Source organism: Sorex araneus, chromosome 5 (genome assembly GCF_027595985.1).
Source record: "Sorex araneus isolate mSorAra2 chromosome 5, mSorAra2.pri, whole genome shotgun sequence".
Taxonomy (NCBI): Eukaryota; Metazoa; Chordata; class Mammalia; order Eulipotyphla; family Soricidae; genus Sorex; species Sorex araneus.
In genome coordinates this window covers 60,375,730-60,394,372 of record NC_073306.1, presented here as the reverse complement: position 1 = coordinate 60,394,372, position 18,643 = coordinate 60,375,730, and the positions used below count along the sequence as shown (strand labels likewise).

Genomic DNA, 18,643 nt, shown 5'->3' with positions numbered 1-18,643 from the left:
CTTCTTGGTCAACAAGAACTTAAATAATTCTACCATAAATAAAATTTTGGGAGAAAATTTTCTTATTCAATTACCACAAGGAAAGTTAGATAAGGGTGTGAAATCTTGGAGTAAATGCTACACGTTTCCAATCCTATTCAAAATTAGTATTCTATTTATAATATATTGAGAAGGTCTGGAAACAACATATATTTAAAGGAAATAGCACTACAAGTCCCACAAGATAATACACTAAGACAAAATAGAAGTGCTTTATACTGGGATAGCAAGCAAAATCTGTATAGTAGCTTAGCTCTTAATTAAACTAATTGCACTTGCAACACCAAGACAATGAGGTTTGTTTTTATCTAGTCATTTCCATTTTCTATCCACATCTTATCATTATAGTATGATCTTAAAGTGACAAAAACTGTGAAAACACTCTTCACTTGCTATCATTTCTATTTAATAAGTTAGTGTATTTTAAAACCTTTATTTCTACTTTAGTGAAAGACAGTAAGGTAAACAATTTCCAAACTTGTATGTGATCTATACAACAATCTTTGAAGCAGATACCATGCATTATGAAGATGAGAAAAAGGGGGTTAGGAAAGTTAAGTAATTCAGATAGTGAATATGTTTCTGGTAAAATAGCAACATGTTTTTCATGGCAAAGTTGAAACTTTTTACTAAACTATTTCCATGGTGCATAAATACTGAAGATCTTGGGAATACATAAGTATGTTAGAAACTGGATTTTTTTCATCTATGATGAACACTGCCAATGATTTAATTTAATATGACTTTTAATAGAAGGATTATGATTTGTATTTTAGTATACCTTTTTAAAAATATGACGAGATGATTTACAAAAATTATGTATCCTTGCCTAGGCTGAAGTGATAGCACAGCGATAGGGCATTTCCCTTGCATGCTGCTGACCCAGGTTTGATTCCTCTGCCCCTCTCGGAGAGTCTGGCAAGCTACCAAGAGTATCTTGCCCACACAGCAGAGCCTGGCAAGCTACCCACAGTGTATTCAATATGCCAAAAACAGTAACAACAAGTCTTAAAATGGAGATGTTACTGGTGCCCGCTCGAGCAATTCTATGAGCAATGGGATGAAAGTGACAGTGACAGTATCCTTACCTCTAGCATGAACTTCCTGGCTTCTTTAAGATCAAATTAACCAGTAAAGCAGAGACACATTTGCTTGATCACAAGAGACATCTTAAGATGCATTTCTATAAAACTTGGGCCAATTTTTGAAAGATTGTAATTATTTCCCATTCTTAGTTGCAAGCTGCATCCAAGGAAGTATTTATTCAGCTTCCATCCTCACTTGTAACAATAGTATTTTGATCATTTTTTTTGTTCTCTGTTAAGTTCTGAAAACTCTATCGGTTTCTTAGACATTCTATTTGACCAAAACTGCTCTGTATTACCCAAAGGCAAACCTGGACCAAAACAACCTGATTGTTTATCAGAGTATATGTAGATCAGTCGGATTGATTTTTTCTTGCTATTTTACTCTTTTTTATTTTTCATATTCCTTTCTAAATATTATTAAATATGCATGCTGATTATCATTCATCATTTTTGGGAAAGATATCTACATCTAACTCATTATAATAAGTTTATTAAAAAATTGAATTCACATTTAAAAATATTTATATGTAACCGAAACTCCCCTTAAGGATAGGAGAGAAGGTTTTTTGGCTATTGTCATGTAACTAAGAAAACTTGCATCTTGATTAGGCTTGTTGAGTGCCAAGTGCAGTGGTTCTATTACTTGCACCTGCAGAGCCTGGAGTTTTGGATGAAGAACCTTTAATTATCTTCACCCTGAAATGACTAGATAAACAATGAAAAGGAATAATCCCACTGAGTAAATGAAGAGGAAAGACTCATCTTTTATGAGCATCTGATCACACAGGTGTTATGAACTCTTTCTTGACCTTTTCTCTGTTGGCTTTTCCCAACATCTGTTCTTTGCTGTTCCCCACATCTGTCTAATGGCATACAGCTGAAATGAACTTTTTGCACTGTACTGCTATTTCATCTCAGAGTCGTACACAATTTGAAAAAGAGAAGCATATCTAAATTATAATAGTGCACATACTCCATCAGTCTATTCTACTAATGGCTTTATACTGTTAAATTTGAGTGACCCAAGTGATATCTGCTTTGCTACCTTAGTGAAATTGAAGGAATTTTTCAGTTGAGACGAGCAAAGCAAACAAAAAATACAATATATATGTACTAGAAAAAAGTTCCAGAAACATGAAAACATAGATGCATATATTTACATGAATGTTTCATGTAAAATTTGCTTACTCTGCTGGGCCAAGGCAAATATTCACTGAGAAATGACATATCAAAGAAATAGGCTCTAGAGCAAATACTTAAGTTTTATAATTTGATCATATTTTCTAGGTAAGACATATATTAACTCTCTTGATACATGGAGTATTATAGTGGAAATATGTGTTTTGTATACCTAATCAAGCCTCATTTATAATTAAATTCCAATTTGATATCCAATTAGTCATAATTCATGTATGTCTGGCAAATAAGTGACCATATACTATTAAAATGTTTGGGTTCTAATCCTTATATAAAATTTATCAGGAGACCAGAGAGACAGTTCGGGGTATAAGGTGATTTCCCTGTATGTAGCTGACCCCAGTTCACTGCATTGCATATGGCATCCCTATGACTGCCAGATCTGACCATTGAAGCAGATTCAGGAGTAAACCTAAGCACATTCATGTTGAGCCAAACTAATAAAACAAGAGTCCACCCTAACCCCAATTTATTGCTATATTTCATCCCATGAATATGAGAATATTAGTAAACCTCGAAAAACTATTGATAACATAACATATAATGTGGAAGATACCTTAGATGTGTCAACTGTATAACCAGAATATGTACCAAGAAATATTGGCTTTATAATAGTGTCAATCTAAAATCTTTTTTGTATAGTTTTCACTCAAAGCCTGCTTGGATCAAGACTGGGACTCTTCCACCCAGATCCCCTATTTTCTAGTAGCTAAGCAGTCACACCCAGAAACTGCCCTCCCCCCTGCCCCCCGGCACCATGTAATCCCATCAATGGCCAACATCCAGAGAGTATAAAACCAAGCTCCCAGAAGCAACATCTATAGCCTAGTTCTCTCTCTTAGAGAACTTGGCAAGCTACAGAGAGTTTCCTGCCCACATGGGAGAGCCTGGCAAACTCCCTGTGGCATATTCATATGCCAAAAATAGTAACAATGATGGGTCTCATTCCCCTGACCCTGAAAGAGCCTCCAATGCAGCACTGTTTGTAAAGACAAGTAAAGAGAGGCTTCTAAAATTTCAGGGCTAGGGCGAATGGAGACATTACTGAGACCGCTCGAGAAAATAGACAATTAATGGGATGATGATGATGATGATGATGATAATGATGATGATGATGATTTTCACTATATCAATTCTTTACCTCATTTATTTTGTTGATTCCTAAAGTACAGGATTAGAATAGTGTTAATTATATCATTCCAATACCACATACATCACCAGAGTGCCCACTTCCCTTCACCAGTGTCCCAAAGGCAATCCTATCCCCATCCCAGCCACTCTTCCTTCTACATAAACTCTAATTCTATGGACTAAATCTCAGTTTGATGACTTTGGCCATTTGTTGTTTCCTTGTTATGTTTTTTATGTCCAAGAAGTGGGAGAGATCTTTCATTTTTTAATTATTGTGGAGGTGGTGATACCTGTAAAAATATAGCTAAACTATTCAAAACTAAACTCCTGAAATTCCACAAACTGTAAACTGTTGATAAGCTGAAATAGTTTTTAAAAAACAATATTTTTCTGTTCATGTTGATATATAAATTTTAAAGTATTAATTGCATACTAATACATTTTTCAATTGATTAGAAATAGATAAATCTTACAAACTCAAAATTTAGTAAAGTAAAAAGAGAATTAAATTTTTGAGGGAAAATATGAATAAGACTGTGAAATTCTATTTTTATTCCCAAAACTTAATATAGGTTTTTCATTAGAAAAATTTATATTATAGATGGCACTTTCATATCTATTTTATGTAAGATATTGTGATAAAAATGGGAAAATTATAAAAACCCTTAATAAGTTAAGCGTAAACAGATGTTGCCAAATCTTGTAGAGGCACCATGAGAGAATTCCATACTCTGTGCCAAAGGACTGAGAAATTTGTCCTTTTAAAGACGTTCCCTTAATGCTTCTTACAAAGCTGGTTTCAAGGCCGCAAATTCCCTAAGCTGTTGTCTTTTCATGAAATTCTATATCATTCCTTCAAATCAGGATGATAATTGAGCTGAATAGCATATTCTTGGTGAAGTGTTCATTTTATTACATTCTTTTAACTCTATCGCATTTTCCTCTTCTGTCTCAGAGGGTCTCATTTGACAGATACACTATGATTCCTAAGAGATTTCCTTTGTAAGTTCCTTTTTTGATCTTGCTACTTTCAGTATTCTGTTTATGTCTTTGACTTTTGTCATTCAGATTACAATGCATCTTGGACTTTTCTATTTGGGTCTATTTTCACAGGGACGTTTCTGGCCTCTTGGAGATCAGTCCCTGCATTTCTCAACTCTGAGAAATTCTTACTTAGTGATTCTTCATTGAATCATCTTTTTCTTCAGGGACCCAGATGATTCTCATATTTTTCCTCTTGACTTCATCCCATAGTTTTCTGATGTGCTTTTTATTTCCTTTCAAACTTATTTCCATCTTTTTTTGTTTTCTAGAGGGTTTTGTGTATCTCATCTTCATGTTTCCTGACCTTTTCCTCAGCTGCTGTTTTCTACAGCTCAGACCCTCTGCTTCGTTTTTTGTTTCACCAATCAGATTCTTTATTTGTCATTCCTGATTGTAGTATTCTAATTTCTCTCATAGTTTCTTGAGCTTTACTGACTGTGTGCCATCATTTCTTTGAGCTCATTAAATACCATCAACATGGTCTCAGTAAAGTTACTCTGTTTGTCTACAACACTGGTTGGTTGGTACTGATAGAACCTTTTGTGGTTTTATTTGAACTCATTGAGCTTCATGGCATTCTCTGCATCTTCCCCATTGTATTTCTTGTATTCCTGCTGTGCTGAGAATGAATCTTCATAGTGAGCTCCCTCTAGCTCTAGTTCTGGCCACATCTGCATGTGTTCAGTAGATGTGGAGGTGTCAGCAAAGATGTCAGAAAGAATCAGGTGTGGACGTTGCAGGACTCAGCTGGAAGGGAGAGGTATCATCTTGATGGTTACAAAAGGCCGTGGAATGCCAGCTGGAAAGTTGACCTCAATTAAGAGGGTTGAAAGGAGGTAGACTCAAATTCAAAAGTTTTACTATGGACTACCAGATTTTACAGAAACTGAGCCACAGCTTCTACTGATTTTAAAATTATATAGCTTGGGCTGGAGCAATAGCACAGCAGGTAAGGTGTTTGCCTTGCATGCGGCTGAACAGAGTTTGATTCCCAGTGTCCCATATGGTCCCGCGGGCACCGCCAGGTGCAATTCCTGAGTGCATGAGCCAGGAATAACCCCTGTGCACCACCGGGTGTGACCCAAAAACCAAAAAATAAGTAAATAAATAAATAAAAAAATATATAGCTTAAAACTTTATATTTCTCAATTTTTACTTTTTTTTGCTTTTTTGGGGGGCTGGGGGTCACATCCGGCGATGCACAGAGATTACTCCTGGCTCATGCACTCAGGAATTACTGCTGGCGGTGCTCGGGGGATCATATGAGATGCTGGGAATAGAACCCAGGTCGGCCACGTACAAGGCAAACACCTTGCCACTGTGCTATCGCTCTAGCCCCAATATATTTCTAAATTTTTATTTAGGTGCTGTGATTTAGAATATTGCCACTTATAAAGTTTGGCATACAATGTTCCAACAGTACACTCATTAACTAAGTTTCAGTGCCCCTCCAATAATGTTTCAAGCTCTCCTTTCAACTACCCCATCCTATCATCTTGACAAACTATGTTCTGTAGGCTGTATCTCAGAGTCCATTTACATTGACCACTTGGAACAAATGGCCATGCCTTCTTCTAGATTATATATTTTTTGAGACGTAGACTCATTGTTTCTGATCAAACCACTATGATAATTTTGCTGAAGCATAAGTCTGTTGATCATATTTCAAGGTTGGTCTCAATTCAGAAACTTTAACTTTTCCATTTCTTTTAATACCTTATTTTTTATTATAAATAAAATGTTTATAGTCAAATATCTCCAATTTTCACAGCTCTCAATGATTTGCTCAACTATTGGCTTATTAACAAGAAGGTCTGGTGTTGAAACATAAAATACCATCTTGTTGTTTTTATTTTGTACTCTACTTAATTCCATTTTGATTTATGTAATTCCCTAATATTTTATTATTTATATATGTACTTATGTGTGCATGCTTACATGTATATGTGTTAACATACATATGCATGCGTATTTATAGACATGCATACAAATGCAATTTTAAAATACTATTTGAGGTCAGGAATATTATTTTTTCATTAGCTTATTTCTAATGCATATATTTATCAAACTGATTTTTTAAGTGAAGAAATAAGTGAATTAATCCTACTCCTTTTAAAGATTCATTTTAAAATAGACCAAATATTACAGATAAGCATTCATTCATGAACACCCACCAGGTTAAATAAGACCTTCAATATCAAAATTTATGTTATAAGTGATCATTGTCATTTAGCCTGAGTATGAAATCTACATGAGATTCCCATCTATATTGATTATGCATAGCACATAGCCATTTACTTCCCTTACAAACAATATGCCCTTAGGACTTAGTCTTATGCTAGTTATTAACTTTTGATCCCTTCTTTTTTTATGCTTTCATGTGACATTTTAGATATCTTGCCATTTAAAGTGTGCCTCGTAGTCCACTGAATCTCAGGATCATGTGCCTTTAACTTATGAGGTAAATCACCTTGTGTTGAGGCAAATGCACACAGTGTTACATAAGTGGCCTTTAATGACAAATTAGGTTTTTATTTTGGCTCATTACGCCTGGATTTTCAGACAATGTTCTGGATTTCATGGTTTTGTTTGTAATGAGTCATGTCCCTTTTGACAAAGAGAGTAATTAAACTAACCAGGTTATCAATAGAAGCCCATGATGAATCTCCTGTTGCATATGGTTATTTCATCCTCAGTAATAGTTGGATAACATAAAGATTGCAGCCTCTTAGCATGACAGGGAGATGGAAATGAAAGCCTGTGTGAACTAGAGTGAATAAATCATACCTGCATCTCTCACAAACAAAACTATTGCAGTTTCATAATCATTAATAAATGCAGTTTTGTTTATTATTTTATTGCCTCTTCTAGGGGATATAAATATTTGCTTAACAAAGAAAATTATAATGTGTTAAATGACTCCTTATGCAGCATGGTTGTGTACGTAAATTATAGTTATATGTGTGTGTGTGTCTAATCTCATGAACATGACCGTTACTCATCAGTTTTAGTAAACAGTCTTTACTGTTTAACACCAACTTATTGTCAACAGAGTTACAGTTAAACAGGTTGCAGTATATGATTTGCATGAAGGTGCTCCAAGTTTGAGCCCCAGCACCACATGTGGTCGCCTCGTCACTATGAAGATTGACTTCCATTCAGAATTAGGCCCTGAGCACTGCCAGATGTGATCTAAAAACAAAAACAAAAATAACAATAAACAAACAATAAACACATTATGTTCAAGAATTTCAATAAAATATCTCTAGCATATTTTTCTAGAACTGTCAACTGAAGTTTTATGATTAAGAATAAAAATAACAGAGAAATAGAGGCGCAATAATTTTAAAGTATCACCCTTAACAAAGAGTGAAGTATTTACTAGGATATTTTTAGAAGGGAAAACAATGTTCGTGTTGTAAAAGTGCTTATGGTTTTCTTATTCACCACCTATTAAAAAAACATTAAGCTTTATTTTATTGCTGTTTTAAGAAATGTAAAATATATTAAAAGTGAACATTATTTAGGTTATTTGTCTGAAAGAATTATTACATACAACTTCATGGTTCTTACTATACTAAACCCTTTCCCACAGTGTTATTTAAAATATGTTACAATGTTAAGAAAGATTGAGAGAGGTGGAAATATTTGTTTTCAAAAGGAGACAAGCATATAAAACTCTAGAATATAATTCAGAGGGAAACATCAAGGACACATTGTGCTTTTTGGTCATTTTAAGTATAATATAAAGAGATAGTATATATATGTACATATACATGAGTGAAGTAGTTAATAAGCCACAATAAATTAAAAAAACTGATTTGGTCACATATTATCCAGAAAATAAAAATGTAAGTCATAAATTACAAGAAAATATTTGTAAAACTCATTATCTGGTAAGGACCTTTGTCCAAATCTATGCAAAAATAACTTAAACTCAACAATAAAACAAACAATCCAATTAAAAAATGGTCTATAGAACTTAACAGATACATCAGTAAGCAGCTAATCAAATGAATAATATATCAAAAAATGTTCTCATACTCAGAGAACTACAAATTAATATAGGTAAATGCCACTAAGCATTCATTGTAATGACTAAAATCTGAATCATTGATAGCTCCAAAATGCATCTTCATTAACTAGAATATGAATAAATGGGAACTCTAAATCATTGCTGGTGGTAAGGTCATGCAAATTTGTACAACCACCAAGGAATTTGATAGCTTTTTGACATTTTTTAAAATAAATCCAATAGTCTCACTACACAGTTCAATAATAATACTTCTTGGTATTGAAAGGAATTGAAATCATGTCTCTCCAATGCATTAAAATGCTATATTCATACAAACAGGAACGCATAGTTGTTATAACACTTTTCCATAATTTTGAATAATTGAAAGGAACAAACTGTTATTTGGTAAGGTAGTGCTCATCCAGATAGTAGAAGATTACGTCATGCTGAAAAGAAATATGCATCAAAGCAATGATAAGACATGGATGAAACTTAAGTGCATATTTAAGAGTACAGAAAGTCAATGTGAAGAGTATACAACATTTTATTTCAGCTGCATTTTGGAAAATGCAAGAGTAAAGAGACAATAGAAAGATTAGAGTTGCTAGAGTGAAAGGCTGAGATGAATAGACAAAGTACAGCATATTTTAAGGGTAAAGAGAATAATTATATGATATTATACTGACAGCATATGCCATAAAGCCTTTTTCCATGCCTTAGAATATACAAGACCAAGAAAGTATCCTAATATAAGCTATCGTTTGGGGTTATAATGATACATCAATCTGGATTCATCAACTATATAAAATACAGCATTGTGTTAAAGGACATTAACATTGACAAATGAAGAGGCTGTCCATGAATTGGGACAAGATATATGGAGAATCTTTGTGCCTTCCACTTAGATTAGACGTGATAGTAAAATTATTCTAAAATAATTAAGGCTTATTCCAAAAATGGCACATTCATATAATCCCTAGTGATTTCCTCTAAAATATACCTGCTTACCCTTTTTCCCATCCCAGAAAACTTTAGTTACACTAAATTAATCACCCTGGGGGGCTGGAGCAATAGCACAGCGGGTAGTGTGTTTGCCTTGCACGCAGCAGACCCAGGTTCTATTCCTAGCATCCCATATGGTCCCCGGAGCACCGCCAGGGGTGATTCCTGAGTGCAGAGCCAGGAGTGACCCCTGTGCATCGCCGGGTGTGACCCAAAAAGAAAAAAAAATCACCCTGAACTCCTTTTACTTTGATATTTGTCAATAAATTCTATTGCTTCCAACTTAATAATAACAAACCCAACCACTTTCCATCATCTCCAATGCAAGCTGGAACTCACCTTACAGCTTTTTTACTAGTCCTTAACCTTTATCCTGGTTTCTCTGTCATCTTTTCTCAACACAGTAACCAGATAGATACCTTTAAAAGAAAAGTCAGATCATATTCCCCCTGTGTAGTGACTCACTGTTTCATTCAGAGCATAGACCAGATCTTTAAAATGGAACTCAAGGTTTTATCTGCTCTTTCTTTGTACAGTTTTGGTCCACATACTCAGTGAATGTTCTCCAGAGAAATAAACCCCTAGATATCTTAATACCTGTGAGGATAAGGCTGAAAGAAGGCAAGGGAGGAGTGTGAGGGGTAAGAGGGGAGGGGCAGGAGGAGGGAAGAAGAGAGTAGGCAGAAGGAGAGAGAAAAACATTTAAAGAGATAGAGAATAAGACACTGAAGGTATTAGCTAGAATAATTAGAAAGGACAAAAATTACCCAGATGTGCTGTCTGCAAACTGAAGGCCTGAAAAAGCTAGAGTTGCAATTTTGTTCATGCCTGAAGGCTTGAGAACAAACCAATGGTGTAATTCTCAGTCCACAGTCAGAAGACTATGAGTCAGAATGCAAACAGCCAGGGAGAAAAGGGATGCATTACCACATTTTATTCCATCCCACTCTAAATGGATCAAATGATGCATGCTCAACATTTGAGAGGCTAATATGCATTAATGATTCCACAAAATTCAGAAGCTGGTTTCATACAGAAGACCTTCACAGACATACTTAAATAACATAGAGTAAATACTGGGTTCTTCTGTGATCAGTTAACCATCCCACTACATTTCCTATTATTCTCTTTTCTCTTTGCTTCAGTTGCACTGATCTTCTTGAATTTCTCAAAAATACCAGACTATTCTTTAGTCCCGGGCTAGTCTGCAAGCTCATTCCTCTTCTTGGAAAGCTCTGTCTCCCAACTGCTACTTAGTGAGCTGTCTCATCTCCATATAGTCTTTGCTTAAATCTTACCTTCTTATGAGTTTTACCTCAGTGACTCTACAGAAAAATGCAACCCATTCTTTCCTTTATATTTCCCTTACTTTACATTCCACAATTCATTATTTTTCTCCACCATATTACATGTCATCTCTGGGCATTTTGTTTAAATTTATATTTATTAAGTTTACTCTCACCCTCAAGTCCCCCCTGCCCCCCCCACACACACCTTAAGTCCTTAAGTGTATGCTTCATCATATTTGAAAGTTTTCTTTTTGTGCTGAGACATATCTGATGAATAAAAATGTGGAACTGCTACAAAGAATATTCTTTTTTTGAAAGTTGGCCGTGAGGTGGAGGTGGGTTTGGGGGTCATGACTGATGGTGCTCAGGGGCTATTCCTGACTCTATGCTTGGGAATGACTCCTTGTGGTTCTTGTGGGACCATTCAGGGATAAAACTGAGGTTGCTAAATTGCAAGGCAAGCACCAAACCTTTGTATTATCTCTCAATTGCAAAGAAGCATTTTGATCACAGTCTTTTTCCTTTACAGGCACTATAATTTTTATCTCTGATCAAAAATAAATAAATTGGATATTTATTCTATCTTAAGCCAAATAGCAAGAAAGTTCGTCATACTTACAAATAATCATAAGGTAGAAAGTGTAAGTTATGATATATTTCAATAAACTTCTCGGAGAAGGGGAAGCTTATTTCCATGATGATGCAGGCACCAGAACTTAATTTGTGGAAATCAGTGAGAATGCATACTAGGTAGAATGAACCAAATAAAAAGAAGAAAGAAAGAGAAAAAGAGAGAGAAAGAAAGAAAGAAAGAAAGAAAGAAAGAAAGAAAGAAAGAAAGAAAGAAAGAAAGAAAGAAAGAAAGAAAGAAAGAAAGAGCTGAAGCCTAGAGAATAGTCAGAGAGAAATTAAGTCAACTGAATTAAGTTGAATTTAAGTTAGAATTTAATCAGCTAGCTTCAATTCTAAATTCTGCAACTAAGTCTACAATTCTAAATGCTTCAACTTAAATGTTTAACCTCTCTGAGCTGCAGTTTTCTATTTCTAAGGTTGTGATACCAGCATTAAGCTTAGAGTCCTACTGTGAAAAAATCATGAACATAAAGCACCCAGCCTACTAACTGACTCCCTGTGATCACTCAATAAATGGGAGTTATTATTCGAGTAAAGTTTGACTGAAGTATAGATGAAGTGTTCCCCTCACCGATGCCATTTTCCAGTTGAAGGCAAAGCCAGAATGTATTGAATTTACTCTGCACTCCCTGGAAACATTCATCTATTGTCCAACTTGAAAAATGAAGCTCAAAATGACTAGCTCTGTATTAGAAACATGAAACCCTGGGAAAGTGATGCATTGGCCCATCAAACATAATATTGCTTTGAATATCAGAAGAATAAAATATATGTGTGTCATAGTCCTGTTGAAGATGATTTTTCTTCCCTCACCAATATTTTTGGTTTGTTTCTGTTTCAGTTGCTCCTACAATTCAGGAAATTAAGTCTGGCACAGTGGCCCCTGGACGCAGTGGATTGATAAGATGTGAAGGAGCAGGTGTGCCACCTCCAGTCTTTGAATGGTACAAAGGAGAGAAGAAGTAAGGATTTTGTGATTATGGCTATGCTTTAAGTACTATGTGCTACTATGTGTGTTTCTGATGATTATTTAAGCAATTTACTTAACCCATTTGAATGCTTCTCAACAGCCTCTTTATGAGCAGACAAACTGAAAGGGCTGGTATGTGAAGAGTTATTAGCTAAGAGCATCCAGACAGAATGAATTCTCAGTTTGGGATTGTATATCAGAATTACCTGCATGTCCCCCGAAGACTGGGGTCTCAGGGCCTGAGTGATAGCACAGCGGGTAGGACATTTGCCTTGCACTCGGCCAACTTGGGTTAGATTTCCGGCATCGCATATGGTCCCCCAAGCACCTCCAAGAGTGATTCCTGAGTGCAAAGCCAGGAATAAACCCTGAGCATTGCTGCATATGACCCAAAGAGAAAAAAAAAAGTCTGGGGTCTCTTATTTATATCCCGCCCACAGAACCAGCACACTATTGCTCCTTCTGGCTACCCTGTTTATTTGTAAAGTAAAACTGCTCTTCAAAATTTCAGGCACAACTACTATGAGTGCACTTGAGAAACAATCAGCGTTGCTATCCCTCCAGGCTTCCTTGATAAGCTCCAACCTTTTCACATCTTTTACTTTCCTGGAAGACATTTTAATATGTTGCTTTTTAGGACACTGTGTTTTAGATAATCTGTCACTAAAGGGACTGTAGAGGAGATACAAATACAAGGTTGAAAGACAAACCAAGGGGATTTTATGTGACCTTAACTTCAGTTAAGTACCGTTGTATTACTAAGAACCCCCAGAGAACTTTGGTAAGGGCTGTTATCAAAAAAGAAGGACAATTTCTTTTTCTTTTTCTTTTTTTACTTTCAACTGGTTAACTCATTCAGACATCTTCCTTTCCATGTATCTGCTCTTTCCACGCATCACAGCAAAAGTTGAATACTGAAGTTAAACTGGAAAAAGTAATAAAGGAGAGTCTTATATAAATTATTTGTCTTTTTGCTTCAGAACTTGGGATCAATTATTCAAAAGAAATGTTAGATTGAACTGCATGAAATTACATGTTTTCAAGTCAAAACAGCTAAACATTGGCCATTCCATACTGTTCAACATATTCATATGTGGATTACTTGTGCCATGGTTCATAATTCATTAAATCTAAATTTCTGAGTAGAAAACTGTGCAATCACATGAAAACTTAGTCTTTGCCACATAAATGAGAGAGAGTAGATGTGACATAGGTAGGTAGTATGCTGGCTAATTGTAATCAAAGATGACTTGTGGAAGATATTCTCTATTTAACTAAACCTGAATAATAGTTCCCATAATACTCTTGTTCTAAAAATTTTGGCAGTTAACTTACATGTAGCATTTTCTATAATATGAGCAGTTTAAATTGAACTCTTTTTACTAGATCTTTCAATCATAGCAGACATTCAGATATGCTGGGTCTTAATTCAAATATTTATGAATTAGCATAGAAAAAAATATATAAGCAACAGCTGAATATTCCTAATTCTACATATACCTAAGTTCTGTACTCTATAAAAATCCATTTTTGTTTTCCAATAATAATCTATTTAGAATTTTTTGTCAAAACCTGAAAAATTAAGCACAATTCAAGCAAAGAAACAAATAGAGCTAATTGTTTTCTGGTTACTTTAAAATCTAAATAATTTACCTTTTGACCTCTATAAGTAGGATTTATTATTCTCAAGTTACCAATAAAATGAGAAGGCATCAATTACATCACGCCATTTTTGAAACTGGAGAACTACTGTTCCTCAAAACATGCGACAACAGAGGCGTTGATGGCATCCATGTCCTTGGCAACACACACTTGGCCATGAACATTGATTCATGCGAATGCCTAACAACCCGAATTGGACAATTAAGCTTGAATAGATGTGGCTCACCGCTGGCAGTTTCTATCTTTGTCCTCTATCTATCTATGCACCAACATCCAACTATGATTAAGAAGAAATTGAAAAAAGAAGATCACACCTTCTACAAGATCATTTTCAATGATTTCAATGCCAAGATAGGACCAAAAAAGTCACCCGAAGAACTCCGCATAGGGACTATTGGCCTAAAATGGAACAAACAGAATGAGAGACTGAGTTCATCTTGTCGACCAAGACCACCCATGGTAACTGACAGTTCCAGAAGGCCGAATCTAAACACTGGACATGGGAATCTACTGGTGGACAGTTCCACAATGCAATTGACTATATCATATTCAATCAAAGGTTTTGCCTGACTGATACCGCTGTTGTCCCAAAATTTCAAATGAGATTGGACCACCATCTCCCTCATGCAAAATTCTACTTCACTGAGTGGGGAGAAAAGACTGCAAAGTTTAAGTTTAAGAAGACAACTCCCAGAACAACCACCAACTTGGAGCTCTTTGGCACTATTGCGGCAATGTGGGAAGATGCCATCATTGACAACATCAATGAGGAATATGATCGACTGTTTCAGCACCTTCATGACTGTGCAAAGAATGCCGAGAATGGGAAAGCCACAGACAGATGCCTGTCTTTGGAACCTCTCGAGCTCATTTGCCAACTTGGTTTGGCACAAGATTCAGGCAACTGCAAGCTAATGTCCGACTCGCAAAGCTGTGCAGAGAAGTGATAAAGGAAGACCTCAAAGAGAGAAGAGCGGCAGTGTTGGCCAATGGGGCAAAAGCCAGGAAAAATATTTGCAACACTCCCCTGTCCTTTGCAAACTACAAGACCAAGATGACTGTCCTCCAACATCCTGATGGATCTATCACATCTTCCAGAAGGGCAATGGAGAGGATTATTCTCAACTTCTATCTCTTCCACAGCCACAACCACCTGCCCACATACCAAATTCCACAGGATGGATATGTCGTTCCCAACATCCTCCCTTCTGAAATCTGACATGCCATTTCATCGGTAAAGACGCATACAGCACCTGGTCCGGAGGTCAGACCCGAACACCTGAAGAATCTGCCACCAGTACTCGTCAATACACTGGCTTGGCTCTTCACACACTACCTGTCTGAATGCAAGGTTCAATCCCAGTGGAAAACTAGAAGGACCATTCTATTGTACAAGAAGGGAGACAGCCATGACATCAGCAACTATCACCCAATCTGCCTGTTGTCCGTCATCTCCAAGTTGTTCACTCAAGTCATCCTGAATAGAATAGGAAGAACACTAGACGAAGGACAACGATGGGAGCAGGCCGAGTTCCAAAAAGGATTCAGCACAATCAACCATATACACACAGTGACCAAGCTCATTGGAGTTTTGCAAGAGTTCAAGATGCCACTCTGTCTAATGTTCATCCATTTAAAGAAGGCCTTTGACTCTGTTGAGACTGAACAGGGCATTCAAACTCAGTACCTCAAGATCCTCCGTGAGCTGTGTTTTAGATTCACCACCAGGATCTCACCATTCTACAAGGAAGTGATCATTGACATAAAGAGAGAGGTTTGGCAGGGTGATACCATTTCACCGAAACTCTTCAGTGCCACCCTCAAGAATGTAATGCGACAACTGGACTGGGAAGGAATGGGAATGAAGATAGACGGTCAGCAACTGCACCACCTCCACTTTGCTGATGACATCAATATAATAACACCAAACATTAGCCAAGCAGCACAAATGCTGGCCAAGTTAAACTACGAGTGTGGAAAGGTTGGACTGCAGCTGAATCTTAGCAAAATGATGTTCATGAAAAACAAACTAGTCCCTGGCATTCCATTTGCTTTCAATGGAACAAACATTTCCGAATGCAGCAGCTATGTGTACCTGGGTCAAGAACTCAACATGAGAAATGATTTGGTGCCAGAACTGCGCAGGAGGAAGAGAGCAGTGTGGAACGCCTTCAAGAGCATCAAAGAAGTGGTTAAGAGGACAAAGACCCTCCGGCTCCGGGCACATCTTTTCGACTCCACCTTTCTTCCTCCACTAACATAGCCTCAGAGACCTGGGCCCTAGGAAAACAGAATGAGAAAGCTGTTTGGGTATCCCAAAGAGGAATTGAAAGAGCTACGCTTGGAATATCACATTTCGCTCAAGTGAGAAAAGGAATCTGAAGTTGTGACCCCTGTCAATGATCAAGATCAGGGACTCTGTCTCATTTGCCAAGGAGTCAAAAATCAGATGGGCTGGACATGTAATGTGATTCAGAGACAACCGCTGGACTAGAGCTGTTATGGACTGGATTCCATGGGACATCAAAAAACTATGTGGCTGCCCACCTACGAGATGGTCAGACTTCTTCATCAAAACCCTGAACCAACAGTTTGAGGCTCTTCCTGTTCCTGGACAGAGCAGATACAATTGGGCTACATTAGCACTCTACAGGGATGAATGGAGTCATTGCTGGCCCCCACTCAAGCAACTCGAAGATCAACGGGGTGACAAGTGACAAGTCAAAGTCAAATTACTTTGGCATCAATAATTACATATTGCTATGTAACAAACAAATTAACTCCAAAGTTAGCACTTTAAAATCAGTCTGTGTTAGCTCAGTTTTGAGGGTCAGAAATTTGGAAAATGTTATCTGGGTTTTTGTTTATTCCTTGTTTTTGGACTCCACCCAGCTGTGCTTAGGACTTAACTCCTGGCTCTGCATTCAGGAATCACTGCTGGCAAGCTGGGGGAAATATATGGGGTCCTGGGGATCAAAACCAAGTAAGCTGCATGTAAGGCAAATGCTCTACCCACTGTACTATGTTTCTAGCCTATATGGAAATCTCATCTAGGTAGTTATGGCTCACCATCTTCCATCAGGGGGCAGTCAAGATACACCTGGAGTTGGTCATCTGAAGGCTTGACTAGAGCTAAGGGGTCCCTCTGTCAGAGAGAGTGAAAGCAACTTTGAAACTCTATGATACAGCCTTCGTAGTATTTTTTATCACTTCTTAAATATCTTATTTGTTACACAAAGTGACCTTATTTAGTTTTGGAGGACAGGCAACATAAGGGCATAAATACCTAGAATTTCAGAAGCCATACTTAATGATATTTTCACATGTGGTTTCTTTCATCAATGACATAATTATTTTTATATTCAGAACAGAAACCATTTGACCTACAGTTTATTAAGCATTATGAGAATGAATTATACTTCTATTAAAATATCCCTTGGTATAAATTGGGTACTCTTTAACACTGTAGCCTTTTTCAGCATACTTGTTGGGAGTTTCCTAATTTTACTTCATGCACTTTTGTTGAAAAAATTCAGAGTTTGGAGTTCAATTATACAGATAGCCCAATACAAACACTTTTTCTTTGATAATATAGAATATTGATAGAAGGAGATATACTTGTTTCATACCTTAAAAAGCACATTCTCAGAGCAGAAAAAAAGCCATCTATTACAGCATACTTTGTATTTAATTATAGAAAATCTATTTATTTGTATATTTATTTTTGGTCTCACCTGGCTATGCTCAGGGTTTACTGCTGACTCTGTGCTCAGGGATCACTCCTGGTGGGCCCTGAGGACCATATGAGGTGCACATGATCAAAACTTAGTTGGCACATGCAAAGCAAGTGAACTATTTCTCTGAGACTACAAAAAAATTATTACTTGAAACTAGCACCTTCACTGAGAAGTAAGACTAAAAATAAATCAAATTGCAATGGACTAGCATTTAAATAGATATCACGAAAACATGGGATTTGTTTACTCTATTAAGATGTCATTATCATTTTGTGTTAGATCCAAATTTTGCTATTTACTTGCTTGGTTGAATTCTCTGTTTTTTCAGATTTCCCCAAATCTAAGCCTATAGTTTACAAAAACATGACTTGGTTTCTCACGACAAGTTTAATTGCTCCAGCCTTGTTCAACATTGTTTTATTCACTTTTTCTATTTTCGAGAAAATGGCCAACAATAGCAATCTTTCTGAAAGTTATAAAGTTACAGCTGCATTTGTGTTGCATATCACCTCTATAAGTGGAAAAAATAAATCGCAAAATATTAACAATTAATAATATATCAATTAGGAAATTTAAGAATAAATTGACAATGACAATCTATAATATTTGAAGTTGAACTTTTAAGGAATAAATTTCAAATTAATCCTAAGTGCTTTGTCATCTTTTACCATGTACTGTGCCAACACAGCTCTCATTTCCATAACCGATTCACTGTTTAGTCTGTATTGCTGCTCCAGAGGAAACATTATGAATCTTTTTTCTTATCAAGAATTAGTTAACACATGCATAAACATATATGTATGAAAAAATGAGTAATTTTTTCATACATAAAAAAT

General features: G+C 36.3%; 1 protein-coding gene across 1 annotated transcript in view; it reads left to right on the top strand.

The window, feature by feature from the left end:
* The window catches only part of NEGR1 (neuronal growth regulator 1), an 889,928-nt gene that overhangs the window by 668,275 nt on the left and 203,010 nt on the right, over window positions 1–18,643 (top strand). Inside the window, exon 5 of the mRNA XM_004603347.2 lies at window positions 12,280–12,400. Within this exon, the coding sequence (XP_004603404.1) occupies window positions 12,280–12,400 (121 nt within the window). The remainder of the gene's footprint in view (window positions 1–12,279; window positions 12,401–18,643) is intronic.